At 43.0% G+C, this 24,459-nt stretch overlaps 1 protein-coding gene across 2 annotated transcripts in view; it reads right to left on the bottom strand.

The window, feature by feature from the left end:
• sez6b (seizure related 6 homolog b) overlaps positions 1–24,459 on the bottom strand; it is a 919,909-nt gene that overhangs the window by 44,354 nt on the left and 851,096 nt on the right. For both annotated transcript variants that reach the window (XM_073053431.1, XM_073053432.1), the window contains exon 11: positions 15,305–15,499. In XM_073053431.1, the coding sequence (XP_072909532.1) occupies positions 15,305–15,499 (195 nt within the window). The remainder of the gene's footprint in view (positions 1–15,304; positions 15,500–24,459) is intronic.

Raw genomic sequence — 24,459 nt, 5'->3', positions numbered from 1 at the left:
TCCCCTCCATCATCAGAGAGGAGGTACAGGAGCCTGGGGACACACACTCAATACTTTAGGGACAGCCCCTTCCCCTCCATCATCAGAGAGGAGGTACAGGAGCCTGGGGACACACACTCACTGCTTTAGGGACAGCCTCTTCCCCTCCATCATCAGATTACTGAACGGACAATGAACCCACCCATGAACACTATCTCACTATTTCTGCTTTCTTTACTCATTTAATTTACTGTATACATATATTTCTGACTGTGATTTATAGCACTTTTTTATGGAATGCACTGAACTCTGCCAAAAAGGCAATAAATTTCACAACATTTTTCAATGATATAAATCTGATTCTGATTCAGAACCACAGTGTCCCCACAACCTTCCCTACAGTCTCTGATGCCAGCTGTATTATTTCTGAGGGATGGTCAGATCTCTGTCACATTGGCCCTAAGCTCCAACACGGTCAGGGCAGAAGTTTCAATAAGACCATGGGGTCCCAGTGACCATTTGTGTAGTTCACTCTTCAGTCACCTGGATGACTGCAACTTCTGTAACAATGTTGAAGATCCACACCACCCAGGACAAAGCAAAACGTTTACATAGCTTCCGACTTCCCACCCTGATGCACCATCAATAACTCACTCTGAGACGTAAAAGCGAGATATCGGCTTTTATTGACTGGAAGAAGGAACAAGCAGTGGTTGACCACCATACTACATCCTGGAGACAGAGAGGCCGGGCTCAGACCTCCATCACCTTTATACAGGGGTCTGTGGGAGGAGCCACAGGAGCATTCAGCAGGGGGCGTGTCCAGACAGGTATATGTAGTTCACCACACACCCTCAATAACCGCTCCCTGTTTCAACTGCACCTTCCCTATCGGTGTTATTTCCTTACCGACAGAGGATGAGGCTGTCCCGCTCATCAAGTCTGACCAGCTCAGAGAAATCCCATCAATCCTATTCCCTCATTTGTTTTCCAGAAATCTGGCTTCTGTCACGCAACCATCAACTTCTGCTGGTTGAGTGGTTACAACTGAGCCCCTGCGTGTTTTTGGATCGGTAGAGGCATAAACAACAGAACCGTGGCAACATCATGTTAGCAATACCAGCTGGAACTCTAACCAACTTTGCTTACCAGCACCAAACACTGAGAACATTGAACAGCATAGAACATAGAAATCGGCAGCACATTACAGGCCCTTCAGCCCACAATGTTGTGCTGACCATGTAACCTACTTGAGAAGCTTCCTTGAGTTACCCTACCATATAGCCCTCTATTTTTTTAAGCTCCACGTTCCTATCTAAGAGTCTCTTAAAAGAACCTGTTGTATCCACCTCTACCACTGTTGCTGGCAGTGCATTCCACGCACTTACCACTCTCTGTGTGGAAAAACTTACACCAGGCATCCCCTCTGTACCTGCTTCCAGGCACCTTAAAACCATGCCCCCTCATGTTAGCCACTTCAACCCTGGGAAAAAGCCTCTGGCTATCCACATGATCAATGCCCTTCATCATCTTATATACCTCTATCAGGTCACCTCTCATCCTCCATCACTCCAAGGAGAAAAGGCCAGCTTCACTAAACCTATTCTCATAAGGCATGCTCTCCAATCCTTGTAAATCTCCTCTGCACTCTCTCTATAGTATCCACAACCTTGCTGTAGTGAGGTGACCAGAACTGAACACAGTACTCTAAATGGGGTCTGACCAAGTTCTTATATACGGTAGCTGTAACCTTACTTCTCGGCTCTTGAACTCAATCCCTTGGTTGATGAAGGCCAATACACTGTATGCCTTCTTAACAACATTGTCAACCTGTGCAGCTGCTTTGAGTGTCCTATGGACACGGACCCCAAGATCTCTCTGATCATCCACACTGCCAAGAGCCTTACCATTAATACTATATTCTGTCTTCAATTTTGACCTACCAAAATGAACCACTTCACACTTATCTGGGTTGAACTCCATTTGCCACTTCTCAGCCCAGTTCTGCATCCTATTGATGTCCTGCTGTAACCTCTGACAACCCTCCAGACTATCCACAACACCCCCAACTTTTGTGTCATCAGCATATTTACTGACCTACCCATCTGCTTCTTCATCCAGGTCATTCATAAAAAGCACAAAGAGGAGGGGTCTCAGAACAAATCCCTGTGGAACACCACTGGTCACTGAACTCCATGGTAAAATACGAACCATTTACAACCACCCTTTGCCATCTGACGGCAAGCCAATTCTGGATCCACAAAGCAAGGTCTCCTTGGATCCCATGCCTCCTTACTTTCTGAATGAGCCTTGCTTGGGGAACCTTACCAAATGCCTTACTGAAATCCATATACACTACATCCACTGCTCTACCTTCATTGATGTGTTTTGTTACATCCTCAAAGAATTCAATTAGGCTCGTAAGGAATGACTGCCCTTGACAAAGCCATGCTGACTATCCCTAATCAGATTATATCTCTCCAAATGCTCATAATCCTGTCTCTCAGGATCTTCTCCAATAAATTGCCTACCACTGAAATAAGACATTGGCCTTTTATTTCCTGGGTTATCTCTACTCCCTTCCTTGAACAAGGGAACAACATTTGCAACCCTCCAATCCTCCGGTACTTCTCCCGCCCCTACTGATGATGCAAACATCACCAGAGACTCAGCAATCTCCTTCCTCACTTCCCACAGAAGCCTGGGGTATATCTCGTCCGGTCCCAGTGACTTTTCTAACTTAATGCTTTTCAAAAGATCCAGCACATTCTCTTTCTTAATGTCTATATGCTCAAGTGTTTCAGCCCACTGTAAGTCATCCCAACAATTGACAAAGTCCTTTTCCCTGGTGAATACTGAAGCAAAATATTCATTAAGTACCTCCGCTACTTCCTCCGACTCCATGCACACATTTCCACTATTGCACCTGTTTGGTCCTATTCTCACACGGCTCATCCCCTTGCTCTTCACATACTTGTAGAATGCCTTGGGGTTTTTCTTAATTCTGCTCACCAAGTGCTTCTCATGGCCCCTTCTAGCTCACCTAATTGCATTCTTAAGCTCCTTCCTGGTAACCTTGTAATTTTCTAGAACTCTATCAGTACCTAGTTTCTTGAACCTTTTGTAAGCTTTTCTTTTCTTCTTAACCAGAGTTTCCACATCCTCTGTACACCATGGTTCTTTTACTCCACCATCCTTGCCCTGCCTCAATGGAACAAACCTATGCAGAAAACCATGCAAATATTCCCTGAATATTTGACATATTTCTGTTATGCATTTCCCCGAGAACATCTGCTCCTAATTTATGCTCCCAAGTTCCTGGCAAATAGCATCATATTTCCTCCTACCCCAATTAAATGCTTTCCCAAATTGTCTGCTCCTATCCCTCTGCAGTGCTATGGTGAAGGAGATAGAGTTGTGATCACTCCCTCCAAAATGCTTTCCCACCGAGAGATCTGACACCAGACCGGGTTCATATCCCAATATCAGATCTTCTTCTTTTCTTCTAGGTGGCTTATCTACATATTGCATCAGGAATCCTTCCTGAACACACCTAACAAACTCCAGCCCATCTAAACCCTTTGCTCTAAGGAGATGCCTTTCCATATTAGGAAAGTTAAAATCTCCCATTACAACAACCCTATTATTATTGCACTGTTCCAGAATCTGCCTCCCTATCTGCTCCTCGATATCCCTGCTACTATTGAGGAGTCGATAAAAAACACCCAGTAGAGTTATTGCTCCCATCCTGTTTCTGAATTTCACCCACACTGACTCATTAGAAAATCCCTCTATGAATTCCTCCCATTCTGCAGCTGTGACAATATCCCTGATTAGCAATACCATGCTCCCACCTCTTTTGCCTCCCTCCCTGTCCTTCTTGAAACATCTAAAGCCTGGTACACTCAGCAGCCAATTCTGTCCTTGAGGTATCCAAATCTCTGTAGTTGCCACAACGTAATAGTTCCATGTGTTGATCCATGCTCTAACTTCACCTGCTTTGTTTATGATATTTCTTGCATTAAAATAGACACATCTCAAACCATGAGGTTGAGTGCATCTTTGTACTATCATCTGCCTACCCTTCTTCACAAACTCCCTACAAGCTGTCTATCTGTGTATCCTCTGCCTCTTCACTTTGGTTCCCTCCCCCCTGCAAATCTAGTTTAAATCCTCCCCAACAGCATTTAGAAAACCTCCGCACCAGGATATTGGTCCCCCTCGATTTCAAGTGCTACCTATCCTTTTTGTACAGGTCACACCTGGCCCAAAGAGGTCCCAATGATTCAGAAATCTGAATCCCTGCTCCCTGTTCCAATCCTTCAGCCACACATTTATCCGCCACTTCATTCTATTCCTATACTCACTGTCGCGTGGCACAGGCAGCAATCCCGAGATTACTCCCCTTGACGTCCTACTTTTCAGCTCCCTTCTTAACTCCCTGTATTCTACTTTCAGGACCTCCTCCCTTTTCCTATCTATATCGTTGGTACCAATATGTACCATGACCTCTGGCTGCTCACCCTCCCATTTCAGGATATTGTAGACACGTTCAGAAACCCTGGCACCTGGGAGGCAGACTACCATTTGCGGTTTTTTTTCACGCCCACAGAATTGCCTATCTGTCCCCCTAACTTTCAATACAAATGGGGACCAAAGGCATTATAATTACCGCTACAACAAAACCTCCACAAGAGAATGGCTGTTCAGCGTTGAACTACTTAGACTGTAAGGAACTAAGACAGAAAAACTGAAGACATGAGAACCATTCCCTGCCCCAATTAGCTAATTGGTCACCTGGGTGGGTTTAGACTCTAAGCTGTAGCTGCCAGGTGAAACGAGGCTATCCTGACATGCTGGACACGGAAGGAGAAGTCACTCAAAAGGTGAATCGGCTTCTCTCTCCAGGTTCAGAAGGCAGAGTGAATAGATGAGGCAATTGACTGCCCCCCCCCCCCCCCCCCCCCCCCGAGCTGATCACTGCGTACTTGCTGATATGCCGGGATTCGCTGGTGGCTGTGTTGGAATAGAACTTCATTTACTGAAAAATGATTAAAGAGAATCATCATGAAATCTGGCAGACTGTTTGTTAAAGGGATCTGCAGCTTCAAACAAACAAAACTAAACTTGCCTAAGTTGTTATAGAACGCTATTTTTCTCTGATAGCTTCCTTTTGCATCATCATCCATCATTAGAATCAGAATCAGACTGACCTACTTTGTGAAATCTGTTGTTTTGTAGCAATCAAAGCTGCTGGCAAAGGGGTGGGATGCTGTACCTAAAATGTTTAATGTGCGTCTTCAGGCTCCCGTATCTTCTCCTTGATGTAGTAATGAGAAAAGGGCATGTCCTGGGTGCTGGGGATCATTAGTGATGGATGCCACCTTTTTGAGGCATTGCCTTTTAAAGCTGTCCTTGGTGGTTGATGCACCATCAATAACTCTCCGAGATGTGAGGCGAGATATCGGCTTTTATTGGCTGAAAGAAAGAACAAGCAGCAATTGACCACCACACTACATCCTGGAGACTGAGGCCGGGGCTCAGGCCCCAATTGCCTTTATCTAGTGCCCATGATGGGACTGGCTGAGTTTACATTCCTCTGCTGTTTTTTTTTGATCCTGTGCATTGGCCCCTCTGTTCCAGACGGTGATGCAACCAGTCTGAATGCCCTTCGTGGTGCATCTGTAGAAATCTGCCAGAGTCTTTGGTGTCATCCTAAATCTTCTCAAGCTCCCAGCAAAGTAGGGCTGCCAGTGTGCTTTCTTTGTAACTGCATCAATATGTTGGGCCCGGGACAGATCTTCAGAGATCATGATACCCAGAAACTTGGAAGTGCTCACCCGTTACTCAGAAAAACACCGACGTTGTCCATGATATGTTAGGAGGCTGTGAGTTTTAATGAATTAAAAACTTGGAAGTTATTGGAAACATAAATTCCAAGATTCTGCATGTGCTGAAAGCTTTGAGCAACAAACACAAAATGCTGGAGAAACTTAGCAGGTCAGGCAGCATCTATGAAGAGGAATAAACAGTTGACATTTCAGGCTGAGAGTCTTTCTTTTTTATCTTAAAGCCCTGATAAGGACAATTATTACAATCATTAAATGTCACTAGTCATGACCCACCTTACTACCTTCATCAAAGTTCAAAGTAAATTTACTAAGTACAGTACTGTGCAAAAGTCTTAGGCACACCTAAAAATTCTATAGAATGAAGATGCTTTCAAAACTAATGAAATGGTAAGTTTCCAAGTATCGAAAAATCTATACAGAGCAGTAAACAGTAAAAAACTAAATCAATTCAATATTTGGTATGATCACTCTGCCTTTAAAACTGCATCAATCTCTTTAGTACACTGTTGTGCAGTTTTATATAAAAAAAATCAGTTGATATGTTGTTCCAAAAATCTTGGAGAACTTTCCATATTTCTTCTGCAGTCTTTGGCTGTTTTGCTTGCTTCCGTCTCTCCAGGTAATTTCAGACAGCGTCGATGATGTTGAGATCAGGGCTCTGTGTAGGCCAGACCATCTGAAAATAAATAAAAATCTAGGGTGCCTAAGACTTTTGCAGTGTACTGTACATATATGTCACCATAAACAACCCTGAGATTCATTTGTTTGCCAGTATACTCAGTAAGTCCAAGAACCATAGCAGAATCAATGAAAGAGTGCACCCAACGGGGCAGACAGACAACAAACTGTGCAAAGACAAAAGAGAAAATAATAAATGAGCAAGCAATATTGAGAACATGAGATGAAGAGACTTGAAAAAATGAGTTCATAGGTTGTGGGAACAGTTCAGGGATGGGCCAAAAAAAGTGTAATTGAAGGTATGCCCATGTGTTCAAGAGCATGATGGTTGAGGGGTAATAACTGTTCCTAAACCTGGTAGTGTGAGTCGTGAGGGTCCTGTACCTTCTTTCTGATGGCAGCAGTGAGAAGAGAGCAAAACCGGGCTGGTGAGGGTCCCTGACGATGGATGCTGCTTTCCTGCGACAGTGCTCCATGTAGATGTGCCTAATGGAAGGAAGGTCTTACCCCTAATGGACTGGGCTTTAACCACAACTTTTTGTTGAATTTCCCATTCAAGGGCATTGGCGCCTCCATATCAGGCTGTGATGCAACTAGTCAATATACTCTCCACCACACATCGATAGATTTTTGTCGAAGTATTAGATGTCATGTCAAATCTTTGCAAACCTCTAAGGAAGTAGAGATGCTGCTGTGCTTTGTTGGTAATCGTGCTTATGTGCTGGCCCGGGACATACTCTCTGAAATGATAACACCAAGGAATTTAAAGTTGCCGACGCACTCCACGATGAGGACTGGCTCATAGACGTCTGGGTTCTTCCTTTTAATGTCAATATTTAGCTCTTTTGTCTCACTGGCATTCAGTCAGCAATGAGTGAGAGGTTGTTGTTGTGGCACAACTCAGCCAGATTTTCAGTCTCCCTCCGAAAATGCTGATTTGTCACCACTTTTGGTTCGGCCCACGACAGTGGTGTTATCAGCAAACTGAAATATGGCATTGGAGCTGTGCTTAGCCACACAGTCATCAGTGTAAAGCAGGTAGAGCAGGGGGATAAACACACAGCCTTGTGGTACATCTGTGCTGATGGAGATTGTGGAAGAGATGTTGCTGCCAATCCAATCTGATGGGGGTCTGCAAGTGAGGAAATTAAGGATCCAACTGCAGAAGGAGGTATTGAGGCCAAGGTCCTGAAGCTTATTGAGTAGTTTTGAGGGGATGATAGCACCAAGTTGTAGTTGATAAAGGTATCCTGATGTATGCCACTTTTCTGTCCAGATGTTCCAGAGTTGAGCGAAGATCCAATGAAATGGCATCTGCCATAGACCTGTTGTGCCGGTAGGCAAATTGAGTGGATCCAAGTTGCTTCTCAGGTAGGAGTTGATCTATTTCATCACCAATCTCTCAAAATACTTCATCACTGTGGATATAAGTGCTAGTGGATGATAGTTGAGGCAGGTTACCACGTTCCTCTTAGGCGCCAGTATGATAGAGGCCTGCTTGAAGCCGATGTTTACCTCAGACTGCTGAAGCAAGCGGTTAAAGATGTCAGTGAGCTCTCCAGCCAATTGATCAGCACAGGTCTTCAGTTCTCAGCATGGCCAGGTAACCCATCTGGGCCAGATGTCTGCAGTGTGTTCACCCTTAGACGTTGAAATCATAGGGCCATTGGGGGCTGTGGGAGCTTGTGAAGGTTCTTCCATATTTTGACGGTCAAAGCAAACAAGGAAGGCATTGAGCTCATCTGGAAGCAGAGTTCTGTTATCACCAATGTCACTTGATTTCACTTTGTAAGAGCTGATAGCATTCAAGCCCAGCCATGGTTATCGAGCATCCTTCATTGATTCAAGTTTAGTCCAGAATTACCACTTTGCCCTTGTGATGGCTTTTGGGAGATTGTACTTGGACCTGTTGTATATTACTTGATTGCCAGACCTGAATGCCTCTGATCTAGCCCTTAGCAAATTGCAGATCTCTGATTCATCCAGGGCTTCTGTTCGGGCAAGTCTCGGAATGATTTTGTGGGGTGATGTTCTCTACGGCCATTCTTATAAAGTCTGTGACAACTGTAGTGTATTTATTCAGAGCCACTGATGAGTCCATGACACAGCCCACTCCACCAACTCGAAGCAATACTGAAGTTACTCCCACAACCACCTCTTTGTTGTCTTTATCTCTGGAGCTTTGCTCTTCAGACTCTGCCTGTATGCAGGCAGAAGGACAGCCACGTGATCACTTTTCCTGAAATGCAGTCTGATCATGGAATAGTAGGTCTTCCTTACCACACAGCAGTGGTCTAGTGTGCTGGGACCTCTGGTGATACAGGTTATATGTTAACGGTAATTCAGCAGAAATGTTTTCAAATAAGCCTGGTTGAAGTCTACAACCATGATTTGAAATGCATCGAGGAGGATTGCTTCTTGTTGCCACATTCCTTCAAAACCCCCTTAAATCAAAGGGTTTGAAGATTCAGAGGCAGGCTTGACTCTCACAGGATCAGAGAATAAATACTTGGGCGTCTCAGCAAGATGCTGCTCCACCGACTCCCAGTGAAGAGGGTTAAGGACTTTGCATTTGGCTCAATTGCATGGTCTTGGCATGTAGTCATATTACCTGCAAAATCCCACCCATTATATGAACTAAAATTGTGAGGAGTATAGATAGGGTAAACGCAGGAAGGCCTTTTCCACTGAGTTTGGGTGGGACTACTACTGGTGGTTGTGGGTTAAGAGTGAAAGGTGAAAAGTTTAAGGGGAGCATGAGGGGAAACTCCTTCACTCAGAGGGTTATGAGAGTGTGGAACAAGTTCCCAGCACAAGTGGTGCATGCAAGCTCGATTTCAACATTTAAGAGAAGTTTGGATAAGTACATGGATGGCAGGGGTATGGAGGGCTATGGTGCAGGTTGATCAGAGTAGACAGTTTAAATGGTTTGGAATGGACTAGATGGGTTGAAGGTCCTGTTTCAGTGCTGTAGTATTCTATGACTCTGAATTTTCCTCAGAACGCCTCTCTATTTTCTTACAACATAGAAAGAGACTATTGACCAATCTTGGAGTGATCACACCTATCCCATTCCCCCACTTATTTCTCTAGAACGGGGGTTCTGGGTCCGCAGACCACTTGCCTAATGATATCATTCCGTGACATAAAAAAGGTTGGAAACCCTTGCTCTAGAACCTAGTCTGTCTCATGTGCTCTCTTCTCATCAACCTACACATGTGGTTATTTACAGCAGCTGATCAACCTGATAACCTGGAAGTCTTTAGATGTGAGAGGAGCCTGCACACACGAGGAAAAAAACCTACATGATCACAGACAGAAAGAACAAACTCCACACGGAGGGCTCCGGGGGTAAGGGTCAAACCCGAGGTGCTGGAGCTCTGTTTCAGCAACACTACCCGCTGCTCTTGAAATCAGCACTGAGAACAGAAACCTCATTCACACTTTGGGACTTTGAGGTGAACCACAAACCCACCAATCCCACCTCAAACAGTGGCCTTTATTCCTGATTCTCTATTGAAGGCATGAGTGGAGGGTCGGGAAGATGGCTGAGGCTCAGTTGCTTCCCCACTCTCAGTGCCCAAAATGAGTTGGAGATCTCATCCAATGGTGAAGGGCAGCAACATCGAATTGTGAAACGTTGCTTTCAGTTTAACCAGTCACCTGCCAAGCCCTTAGTACAGCAGTGACTATGAATTTCACCCAGCGTTCCACAAACAGAAGCATCACGGAGGCAAAGTCCAGCTCCTCTTCTGTTACAACATTCACTTGTAGTCATTTCATAAAACATTACTAGATCACCTTTCATGACCTCCACCTACCCTGAGATACTTAACTGCCAATGAGGTACCTTTAAATCATAGTTACTATTGCAATGTTGCATTTGAAACAAAATACTCCTCAAGTAGCTTTTTAACAAGGCCCAGAGATTCGCCAATTATTGTGAAGTTGTTTGAGGAATAGATAATAACCACAGCCCCGCCAGTCTCCACTGGAATATATTACCACAGGGCCTCTTACATCTACTGACAGAAGATTGTTTCTACTCTGCATCTGAGGCTTCAGCTGTGTTACTGGGCAGCACAGTAGGATAGCAGTTAACGTAACATTATTACAGTGCTTGTGGCCCTGGTTCTTTTACCAGGAAGGAGTCTGGAAGGAGTTTGTACATTCTCCCCAAGGCCACATGGGTTTTGTTGCACATTCCAAAGACGGAAGGGTTAGTAGGTTAATTTGTCACATGGGTGTAACTGGGCAGTGTGGGCTCACTGGACCAGAAGGATCTGTTGCCGTGTTGTACCTCAAGATAAAATCGAATCAAAATAACTTTGTCCCTCTGGCAGTTCAGCACAATTACAGGAGAGCACAGAAACACTGTCAGAATTCTTTGTGCTCTAGTTTCTGGAGTGGGACTCGAGGTCATTGTCATGTGACTCGGGATTGAGATAAAGCACTTTTACACGTGTCTCTCATTTGATTAGTTTCTGGAGACGTGTAACACCATTGATAAGTGTCACGTCATAGACAGTGTAAAAAGCTTAAGTGACATCTCACTTATTACCGAAAATTCTTGTGTCTTTCTCTCTGTCTCAATTGTGCCTATTACAAGTAACGCAGTGCGAACGATGCCCTCTGGTGTTGTGCTGAAACTGTGGGCAGCTCGACCACAATCATCAAGCATTAAAAACACTGAGCGAGTCTTTGCAAACAAATGTGGCCAAAGACTTGATAACCACCCATCCAGGTTTGATCCTGACCCCAGTGTGATGTTTGCTCATTCTAATTCTGACTGTGTGGGTTTCCTCTGTGTCCCATTTCCTCCTGAACTATGTATATTTTCTCAATGTTCAAAGTAAATTTATTATCAAAGTATGTATATGTCACCATATACTTAAAATTTTTTTTTTAATTGAGTTTTCAAATGATTACAGAAAGAAAGAAAAAAAATTATCAACCCTTAACCCCTCCCCCCTAACATATCCCTATAGAAAGAAAGAAAAAGAAAGAGAAGAAGAAAGAAAGAAAGAAAGAAAGAAAGAACGAATGCCTGGATATTGAAAATTCACTACATGCTCCACGGAGTTCATAATAGCTTTAGTATATATATTTATTTCTTTCCCCAAATAACCAATAATTTTATCTTCAGAGCACCTATATATTTAATCCTGTCTTTTGTAAATAAGGGCGCCAAATTTTCAGAAATGTTTCATATTTATCTCTTAAATTATAAGTAATTTTTTCAAGTGGAATACAGCTGAAAATTTTGTTCTTCCAATGATCTATACTTAAGTATGAATCTGATTTCCAAGTAACTGCAATAGCCTTTTTGGCTACTGCCAATGCAATTTTTATGAATTCTTTCTGATATTTATTCAATTTGGGTTTCGGTTTTATCCCTTCAATATCACCTAATAAAAATAATATTGGGTTATGTGGAAGTTGTATTCCAATAATTTGTTCCAGTAAAATTCTTAAATTTGTCCAAAAAGGTTGAATTTTAGAACAAGACCAAGTAGAATGTAAAAAAGTACCAATTTCTTGTTTACATCGGAAACATTGATCAGATAAATTTGGGTTTAATTTATTTATTTTTTGTGGTGTAATATATAATTGATGTAAAAAATTATATTGCACTAATCTTAACTGGACATTTGTTGTATTTGTCTTACTGTCAAGACATAGTCTTGACCAACTTGTTTCTTCAATTTTAATATTCAAGTCAGTTTCCCATTTTTGTCTTGACATGTCACCATATACTACCTTGAGATTCATTTTCTTGCAGGCATTTACAGGAAAATAAAGAAATACAATAGAACTAATGAAAAACTAAACATACCAAAGACTGAGAAATAACCAATGTGTAAAAGAAGGCAAATTGTGTTAAATAATGAAAAAAGTAATAATAATACTGAGAACATGAGTTGCAGAGTCCTTGAAAGTGAGTCTATAGGTTGTGGGGTCAGTTAAGTATTGAAGTGAGTGAAGTTAGCTTTGCTGGTTCATGGTTTTAGGGTAATAACTGTTCCTGAACCAGGTGGTATGGGACCTAAGGCTCCTGTACCTCTTGGCCATTGGTAGTACTGAGAAGAGAGCATGGCCTGGATGATGGGGGTCCTTGATGATGGATGCTGCCATTCAAATATGCTCAGTAAAGTGCAGGGTTACCCACTGCTGAGTCCCTCCACTCCATCAGGCTGAGCGACTGGAGAACTATTTAACTGTGTCCATGTTGTGTCTCTGCCCAGTGAAGCAGTGGAGGCTACCTCAGTAAATATATTTAAGGCAAGGTTGGATACATTTTTGCGTAGCAGGGGAATTGAGGGTTATGGGGAAAAGGCAGGTAGGTGGGGATGACTCCATGGTCAGATCAACCATGAACTTATTGAATGGTGGAGCAGGCTTGGCGGGCCAGATGGCCGACTCCTGCTCCTATTTCTTCTGTAACCACCAGACTTGGCTGTTCCTACTTGTTCCTCCATTCCCCAGCTTCTGTATACTTCAGCTCAGTGAAAAGGAGACTATTCACACCCCATCCACAATCTGCTCAGCCACAACTTAAAGCTCTTCTATTTTTTTCCTATTTCAATTCCTTCATGACCTCAGCTGCCCTATACCTCAATCTCCATGGTTTCCTCTACTCCATTTACCGATGCCCACATGCTCAAACTCTCAGCTGTCTGATGAATTCCACTCAGTCTTCCCTCTTTCCCAAAGAACTGGACTCGGTTTTATTTGTTTCATTATAGGGAGGATGTGGATGCTATGGAGAGGGTGCACTGGAGATTTAATAGGATGCTACCTGGATTAGAGAGCACGTCTTATGAGGAAAGGTTCAGCAAACAAGGAATGAAAGAGGATGAGAGGTGACTTGATAAAGGTTTCCAATATGATAAGAGCCATAGATCAAGTGGACAGCCAGAGCCATTTTCCCAGGATGGAAAAGGCTAATATCAATGGCATAATTTTAAGGAGTTTGGGTGCGGGTGATGAAATGAGCAAAGATCTCTGCTGCAGTACCCGAAGCACAGAGCTGCTGAAGAGGACTGGATACCATTCCCATGCAGGAGAGCTAAACTTCACTGCCCTGGTTAAAAAAAAATGTTGATTTTGTCAGGTAATTTGCTCCTTGTTGCGCGAGTGGAAAACTACAGGCCATAGGTTGCACAGTTTTGCAAAGTTATTTCTTTCAGTAACTTTTGAGTGTATTAGCATCACCCATGTTGATGATGAAATCTTGTGATCAGAAGGCACAGAGTCAAAATCATATGGGACAGAAGCAGTCCCTTACGTCCATATCGATTATCAGGTACCTATAATACTAAGCCCGTTTCCAACACTTGGCCCATGGCTGTCTATGTCTGTGACATTCCAGCACATAGATTGTATCCTTCTAGTAGCCTTCTGTGTCCTGGAAGTCCTGGCCCAATTTCCCAATGAGTGGGGCTTCGACCAGCAGTGATCAAAATTATATTAACATTTTTATTTTTATTTTTACCTCTTTTTTGTAGATACAAAATGGTAACAGACCCTTCCAGCCCAACGAGCCCAATCTGCTCAAATACACCCATGTTACTAATTAGCCTACTAACCCATACGCCTTTGCAATGTGGAGGAAACCAGAGCACCCAAAGGAAATTCACTCGGTCACGGCGAGAACGTGCAAACTCCTTACAGACAGCGCTGGAATTGTAAGCGGATTGCTGGTGCCGTGACAGCATGATGCTAGCAGGATTTATATACATCAAAATAGATGAAAGTGGATCCAACTTCTCGACAGCTGGATTGTCATTGAACATCCAATGGAACAAAAGAAGGAAATCTGATCACACTTTGTCTAGCAATGAGGAAAAAAAAAGTTTAGATCAGAGGACAAGATTCTTCAAAGTGCTGAGTCCTATTGAAAGGAGAGATCTCTGGGATATGAAAGTTGAGTTATTGCTTGGGTGAAAGTGTAATCCAAGATCAGAATATTCAACAGATCAGCCATGTTCTGCACGATACACAGCAGGGGTATAACACTATATTGTTCCTATTTAATATTTTACTTGGACCCACTGATGTGTGTGTGTGTGAGAGAGACAGTCATGCAAAGGTACAGCACTGTTGCAATGTCTTCAGGCCAACCAAGTTCGTGTTGACTGTCAACCACCTATTTATAATGATCCTAGGCTAATCCCATTTTTTATTCTCCCCGTGATCCCATCAGCAACCCCCCCACCCCCAGACTCTACCACTATTGCATTTACAGTGGCATTGGTGTTTGAGCATGTGTGTTTAAATGTGACTGGATGTTTGTGTGTATCTTGTCCATGGGCTTCCTTATTCAAGCCCATTCATGTGTTTATGTGGATATGTGTAGGTGGGTGTGAATATGTTAGAGAGATGAAGAGGGAGAGCTTCATGCCCTGTGTTACTGTGATGTATTGATTAAAATTACAACTAAGGTACCCGTTTCACTTGTTCTTATAATCTGAGCACAGGAATTCATGTCATTCTGGTTAAGGTTTTACAAAAGGAAAGGACTTTCTTGCTGTGGGTGGTAACTGCTGAGAATACAGCACCAGCAATCTAAATTTATACATCTTCCAGTTGTTGAAAGAGAATTCTCAGCATTGCTACTCATAGTCAGTGACCTTGTAGTTGAGTAGGCAGTGCATTCATAGCCCATACTGTATACTGAATGAAAATTGAATTGTTCTGAAACAACCCTTTGCCCTGTATAAATATCAGGAGATGAATAAAATAATCACATTGGTGTAGGACGGGAAAAGGAACAAATCTAAGAATTAACTCACTCTTCTCACATCTCGGAGGATCCCCGCTCCACGACAAATCCCACTGGCACATGAGGATGTCTGTTCCGATGAGTTCAAACCCTGGGTAGCACTGGTATGTCACCACGGTCCCGTGGATTAATTCAGGATGGGAAGTTGTTTTCCAGCCGTTAAGAATTTCTGGCACTTCTGGGCAGGTATCGTTTCTGGAAACCTCTGTGGAAGAAGAGGGACACTGTGGTCAGAAAGCCAACAGCCACCTGTAGAATGTATAAAAGGAACTCTTTTCGAACCACACTTTCCTTGTTTTTGAGATAGCAGAGATATTCGGTCACACAAGGAACAAGTGAACAGAGGCCAACCTGCCTTTCCTTTTTGATGTCTCTCCACATGAACTATATGTGACAACTCATTGCTGGTGGGACATTGAAGCCACACTGATGAGACACTTGAGACCCAAATGAGTGACCCAATTAATTGCTGATCTCATTTACCAATGGATTATTAGGTGAATGGCGGTAGCGTAGCGGTTAACATAACGCTATTCCAGTGCCAGTGATCACCAATCAATCGGGGTTCAATTCCTGCTGTCTGTTTGCACTTCCACCTCATCAGAGTGTGGCTTTCCTTTGGGTGCCTCAATTTCCTCCCACATTCCGAAGACATACAGGTTAGGTTTAATAGGTAGTGGACAAATGATGTTGGCACCGGAAATGTGGTGACAATTATTGCTGGTTTCCATATGACACAAACCACACATTGTTTCAATGTTTTGATGTATGTGTGACAAATACAGCTAACCTTTAAGGTACATTCACGAGTATGGATGAGAATGAGGGACAGAGAATACAAGGCAAATAGTATTCAAAATAATGTATGATTCCATCACCAATTAAGGGTGTATGGAATAAGATTTTGCTCTGTAAGATTAACTTTAAATGCCAAAGTATAATAGACAAGAGATGTCAACTGAGGGAAATCAAATTTGCACCTTTTATTTTTGCCTGGATTCTATTTTAACAAAGATGGCAAATAAAATTATTTCATAATGAGGGATTTGAATTTAACTTAATATGCAAAAGAAAAATCTAAGATTTGATAACTTTACTCTTGTTTGGAGTTCAAACAGAGTCATTTTTAAATGGTGTGTGCCAATTTGTGATCCACTGATGATATTTTTAATTGCCCACCCTGACCATGTCTTGTTCTTGTGGTTCGATCTGTTGATTGGGTTATAATAGCAGTGTGGTGCAGCTTTGGCTCATAGCATTGAGAGGTATAGTAGGAGCTCCCTCCTCACCTTTGCAAATTACACCAGAGGTAACACTGGCATATAATTGTTGGTGTGTCACACATTGAACTTCCTAACCGTGTGACCTGAGGTACAGGACGTCTGATATATCAAACTCGATTTACAGAGCAACTTTCTCATTCTCAGAATGTACCAATTAGAGTTCTTGAGGTGAAGCTAGTGTTGTAACAGGAAACACAAAGCCACCAAATTTGTACACATCGAGTGCCCAAAGCCAGCAATGAGAAAATCATTGGTGGAATGAAAAATATTGCTGGAGCAAATCCCTTTCCATTTTTCAATATAGTCATTTTTCCAGTCAGGACTTTCATGGTGGAGAACTTCAGGGAAAATAATTTTCAGTGTTACAGGGAAAGGACAGGGGAGTGGGACTGATGGGGGGCTGAAACAGACCAGATGGGCTGAGTGGGCTTTTTTACAGCAGGACCATGGGAAATTTCACAGTGAACTATGAGATTAGAGAAGGCTTTGATTTATCTGAAAGGTGGTAGCTTCACTAAGAAACCACTCCATAATTAACATTTTAATACAGGGCATTTAAAAATGAAGGGGTCTCAAAGTTTGTGTGGATTTTAAAATAAAGATAAAAACATTTGTTTTATTTATTTTTTATGTAACAGGCCCTTCCAGCCCATTGAGCCTGTGCCTCCAAATCACAACAGTGTGACTAATTAAGCGACTAAGCCGGATACCTTTGGAATGTGGGAGGAAGTTGGAGCACCTGGAGGAGATCCACACAGTCATCAGCAGACCATACCAACTTCTCAGACAGCAGCAAATTTGAATCTGGGTCACTGGCGCTAAAATAGCATTCCGCTGATCGTTGTGCTACCGTGTCACCTGAAACTCACTGGTCAGTCATGGCTTCACTCCTTCATACGCAAACCTTTTTACACAAGGCTGCAGGTAGCATCTTTATTATTATTTTTTCATTTATTTAGACATATAGCATGGTAACAGGCCCTTCCTGCCCAATGAATTGCCTACTTACACCCATGTGACCAGCTAACCCATTAACTGGAGGAACCATTCTCCTATGACAACGTAGGGGGATCCTGGAAGATGTACTAACTCCTTAAAGACAGCAGCAAATTTGATGTCTGGTTGCTGGCACTGTCATAGCGTTGTGCTAACTGGTACACTACCGTGTTGCTAAGAAAATTATTCCTCAACTCTTCAGCACTTCAGTGCCACTGACAATATCATTACAGAAGGGATCCTTGAAGCCAGACAGACCTAAGTTTTGGCCACACCATTAAGGCTCCAAGATTTGCATGTCTGAATAGAATTACGAACACCAATCACTTGGCTTTGACAAGTGTCTGGAGACACGTCCTTGCTGTAGCCACAAGTTATAGCCTAACTTTCACAAGGGTTATGTAGGAAGATCTACCTCTGATTGGTGCATCTAACCTCATCCTCATTCGAGTAACCACATTCCCCAATGTTTATGGCACGCATACCGAGACGTCTGTACCAACCCAGGAGCATTGATGGATGAGGAGATTTTAGACTGCAACTTCCGGGATATTCAATGCAATTCCTACTTCATCAATTTGTTATTGTTCAAGTACCTCTCGTGCATAATTGCCTCCTAAATGTATCCTGCAATTTATGCGCACGTTGTACAAGCTGTGAGATATTTTAACTTGCAGACTAATTATGCTCAATTAGCTGTTTAAGGCGCTCTAATGGTTACAATTCAATCTGGCTCAATTAACATTGTAATAATTAATCCGTTGATATGTAGGGCAAGCAGAATGAATAGCACTGTATTAGTAAAAGATGAATGTGCAATTCATGTGGTTGACTTTTTCTGCATCATATAGTTCAGTAATGTAGGCCGATGACTATTATTTTACTATTGCAGGCAAATTACTTTGAGCAAGCAGTTTGCCCAAGAGCCAACATTAAAGGGCAGCGTCATACAGGAGACTTGGCCTTGAATTTGACACAGTGGACACAGCTGCCCTTGACATTGTTCATTGGAATGAGCTCCAAACCCAGGAGAACCAAATGCCTTTTTGGATCCAGAACCATATTTATGTTGCTAATGTAACAGAGTCACACTCAGTCAGTGTCCAAAGTCAGACGCTATATAAAAAAAGCCACAGAATGCCTGCAGCATTTCCTGTATGAAATACTTTTGTTGTAGAAAAGAAAACCAAACTGTTTGGATTTCCAGTGAAATGTATGAAAATGCCATATGTGCCATCACCCAGGTCATGCTCTCTTCTCATTGCTGCCATTGGGAAGGAGCTACAGGAGCCTTAGGACTCACACCACCAGGTTCTGGAACAGTTATTACCTTTCAACCATTAGGTTCCTGAACCAGAGTGGGTAACTTCTCTCGCTTCAACACAAAACTGTTCCACAACCTACGGACTCACTTTCAAGGATTCTACAACAATATTATTTACTAACCAGTTATTATTATTATTATTGTTGTTGCATTTTTATATTTTCTCAGCTCAAGCTGGTGAAACCTGAGGTAGGGGCATAGCCAAGGACACTCATTTCTCACTTGCTAGGAACACTCAAACTATTCTAGTCGTGTTTAGTATTGTGGTTTTCTGGAGACTGCATAAATATTGCTGTGTAGGTCTAATTGTTTAATGCTATTGTGTTTGGGATGATACCAGTTGTAGATATTATTATTGGGACAATGTATATCCTGTTCATGTTCCATAGTCTTTCAATTTCCTCTTTTAATTCAGCATATTTCTGGTGTTTTCCCTTATTGTTTCCTGTAAGTTATGTGTGTTTGGAATGGTTATATCTATTAAGTAAGTTGTTCTTCCTTGTTTATCCTGCATTATTAATATCCGGCCTGTTATTATAGATTGTCCTATCTGTAATAATGGATTGGTAGCAATGTAATTTGTTGGACTCTGACTCTAAAATTGGATCAGGCTTGTATTTATTATTACAGGTGTCCCCCGTTTTTCAAACGTTCACTTTACGACAGCTCGCTGTTACAAAAGACCTACATTAGTACCTGTTTTCGCTAACCAAAGAGGATGTTCGCTTTTACGATAAAAAAGACACCCGGTTTATACCTGTGCTTACCCCGAGAAAGACTCCAATGACTGTGAAGCCTTGTGCGGGCAGTTGTTTGCACATGCGTGTACGTGTGTATGTGTGTACGTGCGTGCACATGCGTGTACGTGCACATGTGTGTACGTGCCGATTTTTTTCCTCCAAATCGATTTTGGCTTGCTGTCTTCCTGAGCTTGATAAGTGAAACTATACCGTACTTACAATATTTCTACTTTATATAGGGTGTATATTTATCATATCATTTCTGCTTTTACTATATGTTAGTGTTATTTTAGGTTTTATGTGTTGTTTAGTTTGATTTGGTAGTTTTTTTTTGGGTCTGGGAATGCTCAAAAAATGTTCCCATATAAATTAATGGTAATTGCTTCTTCGCATTACAACATTTCGGTTTACAAACGGTTTAATAGGAATGCGGGGGAAACCTATATTGCTATTTTTAATTTCTCTCAGCTCAAACTGGTGAAACAGGGGACAAGCCAGCTCTCGGGTCAGCAAGAGCTGCACTTTCCCATGGCATCAGGAAGGCAAAACAGGATTATTCATAGAGAACATACAGCCATTTCTGTGACACCAGAGACACAAGGAACATGTGGCAAGACATTCAAACCATAATGGACTACCAGTCCATCCTGGGCATCAACAACAGTGATGCTTCTCACCATGAAGGGCTGAATATCTTTTACACTCGGTTTGATGTACGGAACGACGTGCCAGTGGGGAAGGAACCCTCCCCCCTCCGCTTCCCCGTGAGGAGCAGGCACTCTGTCTGGCCATGCTTTTGCTGTGAGGAAGAACCTAGCCAGGTCAACCCACGTAAAACTATGGGGCCTGATACTATACCTAGTCGGGGTGCTGAGGGACTATGCAGCCCAGTTAACTGAGGTCCTAACAGACATCTTCAACATCTCTCTGGGGCAGTCCACTGTCCCCTCAGGCATCCAGGCAGCTACCATCATCCTGGTTCCCAGGGGCACTGACCTCATGAATAATGAAGTGCTTTGAAGGGCAGGTTATGGATGCATTAAATCCCATCTACCTGCTATATTGGACCCTTGCCAGTTCAATTGGCACTAAAATCCATCCACTGACGATGCCATAGCCTCTGCACTCCACTCCATCCTGTCCAATCTGGAAGATGGTTCCTCATATGCCACAATAATGTTCATTGACTTCTGCTCAGTACAATTAAACTGATGGTTAAAACGTCCTTGTTGGGTTTCAACACCTCTCTCTGTAACTGGGTCCTGACGTTTTGACAGAGAGGACCCAGTCGGGCCATGTTGGCAGAAACATCTCTACTCATCACACTGAGCTTTGCTGCTACCCTGAGCTCAGCCCGCTGCTGACGCCCGGCTACACTGCTAGGTTTAGTTCAAGTTCACTAATGACACTAAAGTGGTTGGCCTCATCAACAATAATGATGAGACGGCATACAGAGAGGAGGTAGAGCGTCCGGGAGAATGGTGAGAGCACAACAACTTGAGTCTCAATGTAGACAAGATCGAGGAGATGACTGTGGAGCTTAGGAAGGTTCAAGCTGACCATGACTCACTGCACTGCTCTCCCTACGGAGAGAGTTAGGAGCACCACCCTTCTGGGAGTGCGCATAACAGAAGATCTTACCAGGTCCCTCGACACCACCTCTTTGGTCAATAGTGGCATCTCCATGTTCTGAGGAGACTGAAGTGACTGAGGTTTTCCCTTCCCCCACAAATTCTAACCACATTTCACAGGAGAACCGTTGTGAGTGTTCTGTCCAGCTGCAACACCGTCTGGTACGGAAATTGCAAGACATCGGCCTGAGAGTCCCTACAAACGATTGAGAGGGCTGCTGAGAGGATATCGCTTCCATCCATCAGAGATATTTATCAGGGGTGCTGCAGATACAGGGCCCTTAGCACTGTCAATGACCCCTCCCACCCATCCGACAACCTACCACCAGGCAGGAGGTACTGAGGCATTAGGAAAAGAGTCATTAGGATGGGAAACAGTTTCTCCCCCTCAGGCTGTGAGACTACTGACCTCCCTCAAACCACCCAGGTCTCATCACATAAGAAGCGCCAGTAGTATTATACCGTTTACTTTTTAACTTGTGTTGTAAATGCACCTTATTATTTGTTACTCTATTTTGTGATAGTAATACTTTATGTGTAATGTATGAGTTATTTAAATATTCATTTATCTATTTATTTATTGATTGATTGATTGAGATACAGTCCACAATAGGCCCTTCTGGCCCTTTGAGACACGCCGCCCACCGGCCCCCAACTTAACCCTTTCCTAATCAAAGGAATGACCAATTAACCTTCTAACTGGTACGTCTTTGGACTACGCAGTTACAGGGAGACCATACAAACTCTTTAAAGGCCGAGGTGGGAAATGAACCCAAGTCACTGCCACTGTAAAGTGTTGTGTTAACCACTATGCTACTGTGCCGTTCATATGTACTGTGTTGTGCACCGTGGTCTGGAGAAATGTTATTTTGTTTGGCAATATACATGTATACAGTTGAATGACAATAAACTGAACTTCACTCCAGGACACCATTTAGTTGCTGGCAAGGGACTGGATACAGTAAGGTTATTGTTTAATTTTCTTTATTTTATATTTTAAATATAGTTCCCACTGTTAATTTTTCAGTCAGTTAGTGAATCACATGAAATTAAAAGGTTCTGTTGATTGTAACGAAGATTATTGTAGATTACAATAATCGAGTATTAATGGTAAGACTCTTGGCAGTGTGGAGGATCAGAGGGATCTTGGGGTCCGAGTTCATAGGACACTCAAAGCAGCTGCGCAGGTTGACCCTGTGGTTAAGAAGGCGTACGGTGTTTTGGCCTTCATCAATTGTGGAATTGAGTTTAGGAGCTGAGAGGTAATGTTGCGGCTATATAGGACCTTGGTCAGACCCCACTTGGAGTATTGTGCTCAGTTCTGGTTGCCTCACTACAGGAAGGATGTGGAAACCATAGAAAGGGTGCAGAGGACATTTACAAGGATGTTGCCTGGATTGGGGAGCATGCCTTATGAGAATAGGTTGAGTGAACTCAACCTTTTCTCCTTGGAGCAACGGAGGATGAGAGGTGACCGGATAGAGGTGTACAAGATGATGAGAGGCATTGATCGTGTGGATAGTCTGAGGCTTTTTCCCAGGGCTGAAATGGTTGCCACAAGAGGACACAGGTTTAAGGTGCTGCAGAGTAGGTATAGAGGAGATGGCAGGGGTAAGGTTTTTACTCAGAGAGTGGTGAATGCATGGAATGGGCTGCCGGTGACGGTGGTGGAGGAGGATACGATAGGGTCTTTTAAGAGACTTTTGGATAGATACATGCAGCTTAGAAAAATAAAGGGCCATAGGTAAGCCTAGTAACTTCTAGGGTAGGGACATGTTCAGCACAGCACTGTGGGCCGAAGGGCCTGTATTTTGCTGTAGGTTTTCTATGTTTCTATTACAGAGTCAGGTTGTTGTTTAAATTTCATATATTTATAGTCCCCTCCCTTGCCCTTTTAGCGCTTTAAAAATATCATGGAACTACACGCTGGTTAGCCTGACATCAGTTGTGGGGAAATTACTGGAGGCACTTCCGAGGGGGCAGGATCATCAGATAGGGAAGTGATCCGAGGAGTGGCGAAAGGATTTCAGATAGAACCAATTAAATTTGGAATTAATTAAGTGCGAGTTGATGCATTTTGGAAAGTCAAACCAGCCTGAGACTTACATTATGAATGGAAGGGTACTGTAGGGTGTAACAGAAGAGACGGACCAGGGAGTACATCATTCTTTGTTAAAAGTGCATCGCAGGTAAACAGGGAGGTGCAAAAAGCCTGTCGTGTACTGGCCTTCATCAGTCAGGATATTGAGTTGGAACATCACGTCGCCATTGTATAAGATGTTGGTGAGGCCACACTGGAGAACTGTGCACTGTTTTGGTCACCCTGTTACAGAAAAGAGTGCAGAACAAATTTCTAAGGATGTTGTCTAGACCAGAGGGCCTAAGTCATAGCGGATGGCTGACTAGGCCAGATCTTTAACTTGGAATGCAGGAGGATGAGTGATATAGGAAAAGAGGATGGTAATCATCTCTTACCCAGGGTAGGGGAGTCCAGGACTACAGGGCATTGATTCTGGTTTAGAGGGGAATGATTTAAAAGGGACCCGAGAGGGATATTTATTACACAGTGCATGTTGAACTTATGGAGCAAGCTGCCAGAAGAAAAGGTTGAAGCACGTACAACAGTATGATTTAAGAAGCACATGGATAGATACATAGGGGCCAAACATAGGAAATTGAGACCGGTAATGGTCAGCATGGCCTTGTTAGGCCACAGGGCTTCTATCATGCTGCTTTTCTCTATGACTATGACTATATTTTTATTAATTAAAAGGGGCTTAAATAAATGTTTACAAATATTTTAATTGTTTAGTTCTTTTTAAGCTGCCTATGTTTGTCAGACAGTTGGAAGCAGTGAAAATGCCACTGGCAGCACAAACTGTTGAAAGGCCTTTGGGGTGGGGGGGGGGGGGGTGGCTGCAGATTTGCAGGTACCTCCCGACTAACTGCTGTGACCTGCTGCTGATTTCTTCCTTCTCACCTTCCTCGCCTCTGTGACTCACGGCTGGTTGGAGTCCCAGTGGCTGAGCCCCGGTAGTTTCAATCGGCCGCAGTCGGAGCCTTACTGCTCAGACTACTGTCTGTGAATCCTGATCGAAGTTCAAAGTTCACATCCTTTGTTGCTATTATAAATAAAGGAGACACAGAAGAATACAGATGCTGGAAGCTGGGACCCAACAAAAACTGCTGGG

The sequence above is a fragment of the Hemitrygon akajei genome, chromosome 8, assembly GCF_048418815.1.
Source record: "Hemitrygon akajei chromosome 8, sHemAka1.3, whole genome shotgun sequence".
NCBI lineage: Eukaryota > Metazoa > Chordata > Chondrichthyes > Myliobatiformes > Dasyatidae > Hemitrygon > Hemitrygon akajei.
This window is presented reverse-complemented; position numbering and strand designations above follow the sequence as displayed.